The sequence below is a fragment of the Perognathus longimembris genome, chromosome 1, assembly GCF_023159225.1.
Source record: "Perognathus longimembris pacificus isolate PPM17 chromosome 1, ASM2315922v1, whole genome shotgun sequence".
NCBI lineage: Eukaryota > Metazoa > Chordata > Mammalia > Rodentia > Heteromyidae > Perognathus > Perognathus longimembris.
This window is the reverse complement of record NC_063161.1, coordinates 141,989,462-142,005,629: the sequence shown is the minus strand read 5'-3', so window position 1 is coordinate 142,005,629 and position 16,168 is coordinate 141,989,462. Positions and strand designations below refer to the sequence as shown.

Genomic DNA, 16,168 nt, shown 5'->3' with positions numbered 1-16,168 from the left:
TGGTAGCCTGGTGTTTCTTGAATGGGTAAAACTCAAGAGCACAGAGAAAATCTGGCATGCCCAAGGGAACTGTAATTTACATTAAATGGGACTAGAACAAGATCATCAGTAAGGACATTACATCTATACCTTCACTGTGGCCCCCAAGACTCCAGCTCTGTAACAGTTATTCCTTCATGAAGACAACTGTAGTTAAGTGTTCTTAATCATCTGTCTTGCCAAGTGATTCCACCAGTTTTGTGACCTAGTTTTCCTTTTGGCTCTAAATTATCTTCTCCACAACCATGGCTTTCCCATGAATTTATGGCCCCTTACACAGAGAACCAAAACTTCCTGCCTGCGGCCTCTAGCAGATCCATGAGTCCTTTCAGAAAACGCAAAGCCAGCTCACAAAGGAACCCAGAGAGCCAGCCTACTCTCTAGCCATCTAACAGGTGCTGTGCCTGGGGCTACAATGCTATTGCCTCCTCAGTTCTTATACTGATATGTCTCTTTTGGGAACACCTCTCCTCTCGGGTACCTCAGTGCAGAGATCTGGAACCCACAACTGGAAAGCCTTAGACAAAAATGGTATTCCTCAGACACCCCTAAGAAGTAGGGGCTCTGATCTGCCACCTGACACGATGCCATTTTTCTGGGACTGTCTGTCTCTAGACCAGCCTTCACCACTAAAAGATTAATTCCTTACAGCAGGGATCTTGTTTGTTTTGTGTCATCAATGGCTGACATTTTGTTGACTGTTCCATCTAAACATTCAGCCTAGAAGGATAAGTAATCTAAAAATTGCCCTGTGCCATTTTGGCTACCATCTGCAAAGTTTGGCTCCGTCTTTCAGTCTCTCGTGACAGTTTCAAAGGATTGTTATAAATCATTATACAATCCCATCTTTTGATCTTGTGTCCGCCATTGGTTTGTGAATAAGCTTCCCCCCTCCCAAAAGTCAACACTCATCTAATAAAAAAAAAAGCCAACATAAAAATACGCACTACATATAAATTTTGTGGAATTGCAACTTATTTGAATAACATGCTACAGCTTATAACATATCAATATGAAAACAAAAATGAATTAAAGTAAGGTCTAATTTAATTATTGCTTTTCTTAAACCATAGTTTTAAAACAAAGGAAAAATAATGAAGGCTTACTAGGGTGTTTTTTTGGGGGGGGGGTTCTTTTTTCCCCTCATGGTCAGAAATTGAACATTTTCTCACCTAGAAATTTAGGGCACCCAGTTAGTGAATGCCCTTATAATATTGCTTTAAAAGACAGAACAAGTAAAGCTGGCATCTTCTCTAGTAGACTAAGCATGAATATAAAGCATGGAATAAATAGGATATGTTCCTAAATGTCAAGTTACAAAACTGCTCAAAACTCTGCAATTGTGACTCATGCAAATACCATGTTAGGTCAACTTAATATTATAAATACTGCATCAGCTCAGTGCCATTATATCCCTTTTCATAAAAAAGAAATTCTCACTCACTCCTGAAGCTGGAAGACAGCTTTGGAGGAAATAACTGTACACACATCTATGCCACGATCAGTCTGGAATTTTCACACACACACACACACACACACACACACACACACACACACACAATCTTTAGGATTTGTAACTGATTCTAAGCCTGCATTAAAATTTCTATTCTATAGTTTTCTCTTTATCATTCTGAAAAACACTGGTTGCTCGGCAAAAATAATCTCTTCCATATTTTCCCACTCCTTCCCCCTCCCTCCATTTTTCTCTCTCTACCTCCATGACATTTACATACTTCCTTTCTGATAGATCCAAAACAATTGATCCTTCTTCCTACTACCTCTAAGGCCTACTTTATAATACAAAATAGCTATAAACACCTCTTTATTTCTGGCCATCTACCTCTCCAAGGCAGAGTTTGCTTCCCCTCCCCACCCTTATTTTTCAATTATTGCCACTCTAAAAATACCCTACCATCTTGAACCGAGCTGTTCAATGTGTATAGACTTTACCCATGTTTATATCTTCCCCCATCCCATCATAAAAATAGATGTTGCCCACTAAATATAGTTTTCCTATGAAGAAATGTAACTGTGGAAATGTGTTCTAAACTGCAGATCAATCAATAGCATGTACAGACACGAAAGATCCTAAAGCTAAAATAATCCATTTGGTTTGGCTTTCTCTTCCACCTTTCTCAACCTCCTGGTATAGAGTTTATGGACTGAAACCATTCATTGCTCCCAATTAGAAATGATTAAATGCAAGCAGGCACTGAGTCATAAGTGCCTCCTGGCTGGGCATGATGGAGAGAAACACCATTCATTTTATGGCTGCTGGAGACAATGGCGTCAACACCTCTGGTGTTGTGAGCAAGGGTTAAAAAGAAACAGAGAAATGGCCAACACCACATTAATGGCACCAGCCTGAACCCTGCTGCCCTTCTGGTGGCCTTTTTGCCATTGTTCTCTGCCATCACCCTGCCAGCAGCAAGTCCCTTGATTTGCCTGTGGTGTCTCTGTCTTTTGGATCAATTGTGGAGGGGTCCCAATCCAGAGGCTTCTTCTTGAGTCACAAAGAAATCCTTTCTCTGCCGATTCCTGGGTCTCAAGAGTTTGATGGGTGGATTGACTTCCTTTTGAATTTTTTGTTTCATTATTGTGTATTGCAGCTTCTGGTCTACGTACGGATTGCTGAGTTTGTGTGCATTTTAATAAAGAGGCCATTAAAATGCTTTGATTTGATCCTATCTTGGTTTCTTGGTATCCCAAGCACCAAAGAAGTTTCCTGGGCTGGAAGAAGTTTATTCGTTGTCCTCTTCCTCCTGGTTGGCATAGATCCCTGCCTCCCAGCGCAGGGCCAGGGCGCTCTTTCTTCTATTAACCCGGGTGGCCTCAAGGACCTGAAAAGAGAGAAGAGAAAAAAATAACACAGAATTCATGAATGTTCATTATGCACACAAACTAACTTCCTTCCGGTTTCTTTTTTCTATTCTGGCACTGCTTGCTAAGGGTGTGTGTGATGGGTAGGACAGAGACAGAAGAAAAGGTGGTTGGAAGGTTCTGGGTATATATATTTATCCCGAAGCTAAAATTAATTTGCTATTTGATCCACAGATTTCAAAAGAGATTTAATTTAAACTAGACTTGTCCCACATCAGGTTTTTAATCTTGTTTTGATTTTGCTATGATGCTGGGGACAAAACCCAAGGCCTTGTGCATACTAGGCAAGCACTGTACCACAGCACTGACCACACAACATACCTGCAGCCTTGCATTGAGGTTCTAGGTAGAGCTGTCCAGTAGAGTGCTATCTAGTGGAAATGTATGCACTGATTTAGCTGTTTTGTATCTGTGTCATCCAATACATGGTAGCTATTATTATTCATATGTGGCTACTGTGCACTGGAAAAAAATGGGTCACTGACTATTACAAATTATAAAAGAAACAGGGCAGAAAGCAGTGCCTAATTATGGGTCAGTGGATTTAATTTTTGAAGCTTTGTGGATTTATATAAACTACTGTCCTATTTATATTACAAGATTCTACTTGGGCATAATTAAATGTAAAGAGGTGTTCAGTGGGGAAAGGCTTTTCAGGTGATTTAAGAAGACAGTGTTTTGATGTAACTTCAGAAATAAAAGAAATTAATGGCTGGTCACTGGTGGCTCTCGGCTGTAATCCTAGCTACTCAGGAGGCTGAGATATGAGGGTTGTGGTAGAAAGCCAGAGCAGGCAGTAAAGTCCATGAGACTCTTATCTCCAATCACAGATAAAGCTGGAAGTGGTAGAATTCTAGGAGGTCAAGGATAGTGCTCAAGCCCAGAGTTCAAGCCCCAGGACTGGCAAAAGAAAAAAAAAAAAAAAAGAAAGAGAAAAAAATCAAAAGTCACAACGAGGGCAAACAGGCTCTCTACCACGACCATGGGGCTCTTTTTCTTTTCTTTCTGACCACTAAAAATAATCTGCAGACTCCAGCTCTCATTTGGTTAAGATGTTGAGTCGCTATACAAATGAGAATGCACGAAAAGCCCATTACTAATCTGTGAATTATTTGAGTCTCGATGGATGTTTTTCAAGCCATACTGAATGGTCATCAACGTGACCATGGCCGCTGGAGAAGATGGAAGGTATGAACGAACACTTGTTCCATACATGAGCCTTGACGTCACTTACATCGGTGGCATGGAGGTGACAGGCATGGGACTTAGATCAGGTCATAGCACTGCAGCCAAAGCAAGCCCCTCCCCATCACCACATAGCACAGCATCAGCTAAGGATGGAGAGTTTCCAGTGTTCCAGCAGGGCCAACACTGGTTGGTTTTCCAACCTTAAATGAAGGCTCTGGGTACTCTACAAATCATTTAGGCGAGGGACAATGATGTGGATGACTACAGAAAAGCAGGGCGCTACAGGCTACTGGGCAGGTGGGAGCCTGGGCCTAAGCAGATTCTGAGGAGACTAAGGGTCTGGTGTCTTTCTCAGGCAGTTAGGTGATGGGCTCTCTAGAGCTTTGTACTGCCCTCAGGTTGGGCCTGATTACAGTGTGTTGTCACGTTTGCTGAATGAATGAGATATTGTTAAGCACCTAAGCCCTATCATAAAGTGTCTTGTTTATAAGCACACCATGGCTGCTGACCATCCATGGATAATAAACTAGCCCACAGAAAGCATGGTAGCATGCGTGATAGCATGAAAGAGAGGGACAGGGAGGGACTGGACTTGGAAGGCCTGTGGCATGTTTCTGGTTTTGGTCTCGTCCATCTTGTATGTCAAGTTTCTTTGTGTATAATATGCCCTACAGCACACTCTGACACAAGGCAGGTCTAGGTCTAAAGGGATTATATGACCTTAGAAAAGTCACTTACCTACTTCCTTAGTATCCCCATGTAAAACAGGATAAGAAAAGCTACAACATAAGAGTTGGCTGAGGACTGGGAATATGGCCTAGTGGCGAGAATGCTTGCCTCGTATACATGAAGCCCTGGGTTTGATTCCTCAGCACCACATATCTAGAAAAGGCCAGAAGTGGCACTGTGGCTCAAGTGGTAGAGTGCTAGCCTTGAGCAAAAAGAAGCCAGGGACAGTGCTCAGGCCCTGAGTCCAAGCCCCAGGACTGGCAAAAAAGAAAGAGTTGGCTGACACTTAAAGTATGTGTGTGTGTGTATATATATATATATATTTATTTATTTATTTATATACTTATATATATATATACACACATATATATAAACATAGCTCCACGTTCACAATAAGTTATAGAAAAATTATTTCCATCAATCTATAAAAAGATTTATAAACTAAGACATGCTTTGACAATTACCCTGTTCTGGACATTTGGTAAGAATAAACTCATATGAAATTGTAAAAAAAAATAAATAAATAAATAAATAAACTAAGACATGGAATGCAAAAATGCAAGGCATTTCTCATAAGGAATTCTAAAATGCTCATCTGTCTTACAGATGGTAGGCACAAACTAAGTTTTCTATGAAAGCTGAAAATAAGGTGGGGGGGGGGACGCTAGGTGGGGAATACGGCCACTGTCCTTTGCAAATGTTCCTTGTTATTTAAATTTCTTTTTCTCCTCCACTAGCCATGGAGCTTGAATTCTGGGCCTGGGGCGCTGTCCCTGAGTTCCTTTTTGCTCAAGGCTAGCGGCACTTGAGCCACAGCACCACTTCTGGCTTTTCCTGTGATTAACTGGAGCTAAGAGTCTCATGGAGTTTCCTTCTCCAGGCTGGCTTCCAACTCTGATCCTCTCAGCCTCCTGAGTAGCTAGGATTACAGGTTATGGGCCACTGGCAGCCGGCTCTTACACCTTATTTTCATGTTCAATCGACCTTAGCAAATTTAGCTTGCTCTAATTTTCCAGGAACCTATGTTAAAATCCATCTATCCATCCACTTTACAAGCATGTACTGGATTCCTACCAACTGTCTGGTGCCAGGCCCCACTGCTGGTCACCATGGCAACATTCCACCGGGCTTGGCTTGAGTAAATCTTCCAAGAGTTCAAACAATTCACTTCTATATACTGGGCTTTCCATTCATCCTTTCTTATTTGGATGGCCACTCAACATGATCCTGAATTTCTGATGAACTGTTACTAAAATGTATATAATATAACCTTGGTATAAAGATCACCAGCTTTCCTGGAATTCGTAAGGCTTAAGATCTAAGACTATGTTGGGGTAAAGGCAAACTTCAAGGCTTCATCAAGCCTTCAGAGGATTCAAAATCCAAGTCCTGGGGGAAGGTATGAACGAGCACTTGTTCTGTAATTAATTCAGATGTCTGTGGGTATGGTGTGTCCATAAATCTCTAGCAAATTTAGACCTCTAAAATACGTGTGTTCTTATGTGTTAGATTTTTTTTTTATTTTTTTATTTTTTTTTGGCCAGTCCTGGGCCTTGGACTCAGGGCCTGAGCACTGTCCCTGGCTTATGTGTTAGATTTTAAAAAATGCGTTGCCCTCTCTCCTGGCTAACCGTGCATGCCTCTGAGTCACTTAAATCACAAAGTCCATGACCTAGTTACTTCTTTCATCTTCAGAACTATTCTAGGAGCCTCATACTATCATTGCTCCATTTGTAATTTTTATTTATTTATTTATTTTTGGTCATGGGGCTTGAACTCAGGGCTTGGGCACTGTCCCTGAGCTTTTGTGCTCACGGCTAGTGCTCTATACCACGTTGAGCCATAGTGCCACTTGTGTTTATCTGGTGGTTTAACTGGAGATAAGAATCTCATTCTGCCTGGGCTGGCTTTGAGTAGATAGGATGACAGGCGTGAGCCCCTACAGCCCAGCTCAGCACGCCCATCTTATGTACCAGGACACCAAAGCACCAGTAAGTAGAAAAGAAAGGCCAAGGTTTGAACCCAGCATTCTGGGTGTGGAACTGACGCTCAAGGCTGCCAGGCTGCATGGCTGCTCAGTTGGGTTGTAAGGAGCCTGAACCAAGAAGCATTCCATGTAAATGAAGAGGGGGAAACAGAAAAAACATAAAATAATAACAAGACCTTATTTAAAGTTTTGTTGCTTTTACAGACTAAAACAAATTCAGATTGGGGTGGGGCAGGAGTCAATTCTTTTGAACAACCTTCTAATATTAATTTTGCCTAATACTTAGGAAAATCAAGTCAATTGCTTACTTTGGCAATATAGGGAAATTTATGTTAAACCGTGAGGTAACCATTGATATTAATATTTATTCCCTTAGTTATATTAAACTTCTATTGAAGTGAACTGGGCCCAGTTCTAACTTCTTGAATATACTTCACCAGATTTTCCCTGCTCCATACTGTATACTTGGACTCTCAAATAGGATAGGGATTACATCCTAATTCTCAAACTACTACTCCCCAGGGAAGAACTATGATCAGATAATGATGTCGGTGAATGGACTAATATACTCAACATTTGTTTTATACCCCATGAATAAAAGTTACTGGAAATGTATAGCTCAAATCTATAGTCAAATACATCTATTTTGTTAGATACTGATATATATATATATATATATATACACACATATATTTAAAATATATTCTTTATATCTATATACAAAAATGATCAATACAGCCAATGAACAGAATAATTGTACTATCTAATAAACAGATACCAGTTCAACTGCTAGGTAGTGAAGCCATTCCTTAAGTGGATAAAAGAACATGTATAATAATATTCATGAAGGCTGGGGATGTAGCTCAGAAGGTGCTTGCCTAGCATGCAAGGCCCCAAGTTTGATCTCTAGCACCACAAGACAAATTTTAAAAATTCAATGAAGCACTGTAATTACAAACAACATCATCAACAATAAAAACAACAAAAAAGTAGAAACAACCTAATCTATATGTCCATCAATAGGAGAGTGAATAGTTATATATTCATTCAATGGAATATTACACAGCATTCAGAATGAATGTACACAAACACATCTAAATGTGATATAGACAGAAAAACATTAGAATATATCTTACCATTTATAGGAAATTTGACAACATGCAAAAAAAAGGCTATTGTATGTGTGTGCATATACACATATATTTGTTTATATATTCATATATACACACATACTGCATATATAGTGTACACACATACACCAGAAAAACATGCATGGAGACACACACCAAGAAGAGAGGACCATATGACAAAGAGTCAGAAGAATGGGAACTGGATGTTAACAAGAGGGCTTGAATTGTATTTGTGACATTAACTTCTTTTACAAATATTAAGCAACTGTTATGAAGAGAATAGACAAAGGCAGCAAGACAGGGTTTGCTATCTTATTGTATTCTATTATTGGAATATTGGCTCTACATCAGAAAATTAAAATTTGTTTTGATGACTATGATATTTTTGGAACCTGGCATATGGATCTGACACAGAGTAGGGCCTCAATAAATTATGAACTGAGTGAATAAATCTGTGATTATCTCTATAAATCTGTACATTGGAAACAATTCTTCAAAAAATAACAAGAAAGAAGTGGTGCTGTGACTCATAGTGGTAGAGCACTAGCCTTGAGCATTAAAGCTCAGGGACAGCACCCAGGCCCCAAGTTCAAGCCCCACAACCAACAAAAACAAAAACAAAAACTAATAACAAAAAAGCAAACAGACACACGCCTGACACACACATACAAAAGCCATATACAGGTTTCAAGACTGGCAGGAGGAACAGAGGTGGTTTTCCTTTGGAATAACTTATCATAAATCCATGGGATGGAAGGTTCTGGGTTTGGGTCAAGATAACAAAAGACTGGTCAGAACCCAATAGCCCATTCTGCATTAGCTGCACTGTTTTCTAATCCAACCAAAGTATGTCTCCTATAATGCCTAAACAAATGGAAAGACTCCAAACAGCCCATCAGTTGTGCCCTCCAGTTCAAACACCTCCCAGACCCATGGATGGGCAACAAGGTCTTCTCAAGCCCACCTCAGTGCAGCAAAGCATGGCGCGGTGCATCCTTGTTGGACCGAGGTATATTGAGGCAGTTCCCCAATTCAGAAAAGCAGGAGGAGGTACATAGGGGGACAAGCCACGTCTCTTGTCATTCTCATCAAACATAACAGGAAATGGCAAACCACAAAGCATGCACCTGGGTCAAGCATGCATCAAGACCAAGACAAACAAGTTTTGAAAAGGTACCTCGGAAGTCACCTTGCAAGACAGTAACTTAGAGGTGTACTGGCAGAGAGGGGAAAGACCAGGGTTAGTGCACGACAGAGACTCACAGAGTGCCCCCCCCACCCCTTTTCTGGGAACCAACACCCAGCCAGGAGCTGATGGAGAGGGAGGAACTTCCGAAGACTGAACAAGCTCACTAGGACTTGTACCATCTGATATTCATTTATTTACGTCTGTATCTCTTGAAGCAAGTAGATACCCTATTGTTCATTAATAAAAATATCAGACACATTAGGCCTTGTTAATTCAGCTGTTGCCTTTCATTGAATGTTGCCCGTTGAATTAACAAGAGTCCCACCTGTGTATAGCCAGCTGCCCATAGCAAGGTCCTTGACAGCCATTTTGGATCTGATAAGACTATAGTCGAATAGCCTTTTCTGTCCCTTTAAGCTTCTCTGAACCTTAAAGCAATCTTATAGCCTGGTGGACTACTAAAAGTAGACTGTAATCATAGGAGTTTGTTTGAGGGCAAAGTTTCTGGAGGCAGATTCTCTTAAGGTGGCGCTATCTAAGACTACATAGCCCCACTGACCAGAACCTTGCAAAGAATCACATTGTGCCTAAACAGTCATGCAGCTCAAAGTGCACATAGGAATCAGTTTCCTAAAGGACTTCTTGATGCCTCTGGGAAAAACAGTCCAAATAGTTCATTGTCCGTGCCCTCCAGGACACACTTGTGCCAAATCTAGAGCTGGCCATGTCCTCTCCAAGCATCTTAGCAAACTTTCACTAGTAGGTCCATTGTGAGTTTCATGACTGATCCTAAATGACCTCAGACCCAGAGAAGAAGCATTTCCCCTTCAGAGAAGGTATGCAGCTACGAGGAACCAAGGAACTGCTGCTAGAGCGCCTTTGTTCTGTCTGGCTGCTCAGGGCACACACTGCGCAAAGGCCCCAGGCTAAAGGCATGAGTGGGCCTGAAAGGCGCAGGGGTCACTGTGAAGTGGTCCCACTCACTCTTTCCAGCCCGTGCTTCTAGGCTGACTTCCAGCAAAGCTGATGCGTGGTTTAGAATCATGGGCAGAAAAGAAACAATATATGTTATCACTGTACACTCCATAAATGGCCATACTAAAAATACCTAAAGGCAAACTCTAAACCTAAACCAGGGCTGCAAAGAAGAGCTAGCCAAAGTGACCCTAGTGGGCAAGACGTGCCCAACAGGCTCAGGGAGGGGCTGAGGCGCCCCCTAGTAAAGCCCACTAGAAATGTCCACCATAGCCTCCAGGGAGCTAAGCTAGTGCTCCCTGCAGTTTAGGGTCAACACAGAAAAACCCAGGGAGCCGACTGTCTGCTTTCTTCCTTTCTTTACCACCATTTGCTTTTAAAGCAACTTTCAGGATCTGATTTGACTTCCAGAAATCCTTTCACTTGGGCTTTTCTAGGCAGGATATGAAAGGCAATAAGTAAATCAGCAAAGGCTTCCATCAGTGCACCTCATCTTTTCATGTAAGGTGACTGCATAATTTATCATTCAAACTGGGCCCCTTTGAAGAGTGAAAGGGGATGGTATTCATGATTATGCTGGGACAAAAGGCAAACACTAGGACTGCCCTAGGTAGAAAGGGTATTTTTTTTATCAAACCTGGCTGTAACTGTGGGGTAGGAATGATGACCTTGATGAATGCTAGGAGATCTGGAGGGTGGTATGATACCCCGAGGCTGACCCTAAGCTCTTGTGGACCCTGAGGAACAGCTAGCTATTCAGTCTCATACTAGACAAAGACACGACAGAGCAGGTGGCTTTCTTCATAGGTGCATGTGAACACCATGTGCCAAGTTCTCAGGGTTGAAGGTAGTGGGGTTAGTTGGGTGATTTTTGTCATTTTAAATGGCTCTTTCCTGCCAAACTGCACATGGGCAGAACACTGGGTGACATTTATAAGGATTGTCCAGAAGAGATTCCGGTGGAGCAGCCTTTCGTATGACAATATGTCTCATAGACATAATGCCTATAAGAGTCATAAAAGTGTCTGCAGAGTAGGCCAAGCCATTCCCTGGAGCCTGGCGAAGGTTCCAGAACACTTACATCCTTCTTCCCTGTGTGGCTCTCGCATGCCCCCCTCTACATCCAACATCTTATGCACCAGACTCGCAGTGAGCTTGAGCTGGACTAGGAAGCAAAAAGACCCACTTTTTGAGGATTGACATTTTTGAGACACGAAGCAAAACCCCAAACCCAACTCCAGGCATAATAAACCACACATCTGGCAACTGGATTTGGCTCTGTGAGACATGCATGCCAGACAACTGTCTACACATCGGCGCCTACACTGGAATACCGTTCACGGCACTGACAGTCTGAGAAGTGAAAGGAAAGAAGGAAAAACTTACACTACTATCATCCATTCTCTCGCGCCTTTTAGATCTGTGTGTCTCATAGTCTTCCATGAGGGTCTGCATCAGGTTCTTAGGCCTCTGGGTTCCAGCAGCCTCTTCGGAAGGGAAGTCAGGCTGCAAGCTGGGGCCTTCAGTGGTGGGGGATGGAGGAGGTTTGACTTTCTCTATTTTCCCTGAAACAAAACATGAAGAGAACACCCTTTCTAAGCTTATCTGCTCACGACTGCTTTCAGAAAGAAGAGAAAACTGGCACCCACATGCACAAAAAAGAAAACCAGACAGTGACATCAGAATGATGGTTAAGGGTAGGCCATTTCATTATTGAGAACAAAGCAGTTAAAGGGCACTTATAAATCCATCCATCCATCCGTCCATCCAAAAAGACTTCAGGACTTCCAAATACTGATGTAGCTCAAACAGGCCCCAAAGGAACTTTGCATGAAGATTTGCATTCTGTTCCAGATTGTAGTATTAGATTGTCAGAGGAGGCGGCGCCTTGGAGCCTTAGGGAGTCATGACTTACAGATGAGGAAACCTGAGAGTAAGCATGGGAATGGCTGTGCTAAGGTCACTGGAGGCAGGAAGAGTAAGACCCAGGCCTCCTGGTTTCTGGATTCTATGTTGAAAGTGTCCAGTGGTCAGCTTATCTGCCAGGCTTTCTGCACAGACTGTGAACTGCTAAAAACCCTCTGAACGAGAATGGAGTCTGCTGTCCCATGTCTGCAGACACCCAGGAGGGTAGAGAATACTTCACATACAGAACAGGACCCTCCATTTCACAATCCCGATTTCATGAATAATTAGTGAAACCTCATGCTTTGAATCAGTGCAACCAGACAATTAAAAAGTTCTTTGACATAATAGGGTAATAATAAAAAATTGAAGTCTCCACATTTATTAAAAAGTGGTTTTTATTAATCATATAAATTAGGGAACGTCATAATAATCCCGCAAACATGATAAACATTAACAAGCTCCAGAATAAAAGTTTATCAAGATTTTGTCCTCCTCAGTCTTTCCTTCTTCCCTTCATCTCTTACACTCAAACTTTTCAGAGAAATGCTAGAACCCAGGTCATTTCACCTCTGTGCATTTAGCAAGATCTCCTGAAAATGACAATTACCTTGAGCAGAAGGGTTGAGAAACAGTGTTGCACAGGAGCAGAGTCCATTTGAGTTTGAGCCCACTGCTTTGCAATCAAATAATCCTGAGCCAGTTAGATACTGTCTAGACCTCAGTTTCCTCATTTGTAAAATGAACATGATGACAGACACTTGTTCCACAGAAAGTTTCTTAAAGACTAAGCTAACACTGAAAAAAGTTAATACTTGGGCCAGGCACGGGTGGTTCATATCTGTAATTCTAGCTACACAGGAGGTAGAGATCTGAGGATCGCAGTTTCAAAGCAGTTTTAAACCAGCCTGGGGCAGCAGGAAAGTCAGTGAGACTCTTCTCCAAAAATCCACTCAGAAAAAGCTGGAAGTGGCCCTGTGGCTCAAGTGGTAGAGTGCTAGCCTTGAGCAAAAAGAAGCTCAGGGACAGTGCCCAGGCTGGAGTTCAAGCCCCAGGACTGGCACCAAAAGTAACTAACTAAATAAAAACGAATATGTAGAACAAAAAGCATTCAGTGAAGCAAAGAACTATTTCACTAGAATCTCAAAAGACTAACATGACTATAAAATAAGCCTGAACAACACAGTGGGTATTCTGCAAATCATTTTGTGATTCTGCTACAAACAGAAACCGACACCAACTTGCCAGGTTAATTATCATCATCTTTCTGCTCTTCTCGTAAATGTCTGGATCATCGCCCATCAGGCACTCTTCCAACATTAAACATCTAGACTGTGGTCTACATTCCCTGCCTCTAGCTCCAGCCTTTTACACACACCCTGGTGGGTGCCCGGCCTAGCAATAGTTTCTTTGCAGTTCTGCAAAAGCCATTTCACACATAAACTTGCATTACCTATCTGGTCACTGGGAGCATCTGTCTTCTCATCTAGACTGTGAAAATCACCTGAAGACACAAACCATGGCAACTGTCTACGGATTCCTTTAATTCATTTGAATACAGACTGCCACTTAGTAAACACTGGTGGCTCGGAGCAGACCCCCGTTCCCCACACCCTAGAGAACTGAAGGGAAGAGTGAAAATGCCCCAAAGCACACAAAATAAGATGGGCTGGGGGCGCAGCATCACAGACTCAATGGCTCTGTAATCACAATGAGCATTAGCACGGCTTTTCCTTCAGGGCCTTGGGTCATTTATCCCTTACAGCAACCTGCAATGTTAGTAGGGTATTGGTAGGGTAGATGGCACTGACACCTGGGAATGAATGGCTTAGAACACTGAGGCACGTCCCATTGGGCAGAGCCTGGCAACCCAAATGCAGTGCTGATTATGGCCAAATTCTCTGACAGGATGTACTCTGAGAGTTGAAAGGAGAGCAAAAGGTTCCTAAAGAAGAATGGGTCATGCTTGCTTGTTTCTTTTTAGTCTGACAAGAATCTGTCTCACGGCAAGCATTACCAGTGACAGCCACTAGAGGTCACATGACACAGGAAGGTTTTTCAGGTCTGGGCAGTGGAGGTCTCTGCAGAGGGCTCCTGTGATCAAGTCCTTGTCATGGCTTGGGAGGGGAGGGGTCACCTATGACAGTGCCTCATCCCCGACCTCTGCCCATCAGTATGGAGTCAGTATTCCAGGTAGCTATCTTGGCGGGGCCCCATGATCTCCAAACATCTCCCCACAGCTATGGTATGGTTCAAACCCATGCATTAGAACTCTATGTGCCATCGTGGCAATCACAGAAACAATTTTTAAAAAGCTGAGGAGGGACTGTTCCACACCCAACACATTCCTTAGAAGCCTGAGTTTGCAACCAATGTTCTTGTGACTTTCATTTAGGACAGTGAGAAACTTCTGGAACTCCTCCTACAGGATGCTACACACAGAGCAGATGCCACTACTGCTGGAGGCCCTGGAGATCAACTGGTCTGTGCTACAGGACAAGGTGAGGAGTCCCCTTGGTGTCGACCACATAAGGCTCCTTAAAACTCTTTGCTATAGCCAGGTGCCAGTAGCTCACGCCTGTAATCCTAGCTACTCAAGAGGCTGAACTCTGAGGATCGCAGTTCAAAGCCAGCAAGGACAGAAAAGTCCCTGAGACTCTTATTCCAATGAACCACCAGAAAACCAGAAGTGGAGCTGTGGCTCAAAGTGGTACAGCATTAGCCTTGAGCAAAAACAGTCAGGGACAAGTGCCTAGGCCCTGAGTTTAAGCCTCATGAACAACTTAAAAAAACAAAACAAAAACCTATTAGAATCTCCAAACAGTGAAGGTTGTCTTTACCCAAGCACCTCCCCAGTAACCACGGTTCCATCAAATCTTGCTTCCTGACTGATTAATTCACCTGGTGAAGGTGGCCACAGCAGACAATACCTGCAAGTAGTCTCCATTTTCTGTGACCAACATCCTGCCATCTACTTCCTCACCAGACTGAACATTCCAGAAGGGCTTTCTCAAAGGACCCTCATGACTGTTCTTGGGGGAAAAAAGAACAGACTGTGCCATGTAGAGCTCAGGGCAGCCCTGAGCTATCTGGCTGGAGATGACGCTTGAACAGTAGAGAGCAGATACAACGTGACTGCTACAACTTCCACCAGGAAACAAAACACTCAAATCTGATGGGAATTTTGAGTGGAGGATGTCAAACATTTTTTTTGAGTTTATTTCCTAAACATGATTTTGTTCAAATATCTAGATTAATTTTAGACTCTACTTGTTTAAATTGTTTCAGAGTAAGTTTCATTTGGCTGGGTGGACTTGAAAACTATGTTCCTAAAATCATGTCTTGGTAATCAAACTAAAGAAGCAAACAAACCCATTCTACAAATAAGCTTGATAAATACTATGTTCAAAGTGGGTGGAGAGAAGGAATGGGAGAGACAGAGAGGGAGGAGGGAGAGAGAGAAACTGAGATTTGATGCTTGTCTTAAAGATAGAGGAAAAGGCCACAAGCCAAGAAATGCAGCCACACCCAGAATAGCTAAAGGAGGGGAACCGACACTCTGTAGAGCCTCCAGAAGAGCCTTACCTACACCTTAACTTCAGCCCAGTCTTAGTCCGCTCAGGCCACCATAACAAAATACCATAGACTGGGTGGCTAAGCTATGAGTCTAACAATGTCAAGATGCCGCCACATTGTGGGCTTCTACTGAGCCCTCTCTTCCTGTTTTATAAAGGTTGCCTTCTAACTCTGTAGAGGGCTACCTTCTCTCATGGTCTGAAGAAGGAGGCAGCCTTCCTACTTCTCATAATCCATCACCAGGGTTCCACTTTCATGCCTTCATCTAAACCAAGGGCCTCACCTCCAAATACTGGAGTATTGAGGGATTGAGGATTAGAGCTTCAACATGTTATACTGACAGGAAAACATTTCAGCCCATCGCAGACACACTTCTGACTTCTAGGATTCTAAGATAATAAAGTGCATTTGTCAAAGCAGCAACAGGAAACCAACCCAATGTTACCTTGCGTGTGTACACACACTCATACACACACGGAGAAATAAGATGGGTACTGGTTCTCACTAGTTCATTTTCTTCTCTTACCCATGATGAGCACTTACTTTTATTTTACTTATTTTTGAATTATT

General features: G+C 42.5%; 1 protein-coding gene across 1 annotated transcript in view; it reads right to left on the bottom strand.

Moving 5' to 3' along the window:
* Positions 1–1,147: 1,147 nt before the first annotated feature.
* Palm2akap2 (PALM2 and AKAP2 fusion) overlaps positions 1,148–16,168 on the bottom strand; it is a 287,889-nt gene continuing 272,868 nt past the window's right edge. The window contains 3 exon segments of the mRNA XM_048338798.1: positions 1,148–2,840; positions 2,843–2,879; positions 11,504–11,682. Of these exon segments, the coding sequence (XP_048194755.1) occupies positions 2,329–2,840; positions 2,843–2,879; positions 11,504–11,682 (728 nt within the window). The 3' untranslated portion in view covers positions 1,148–2,328.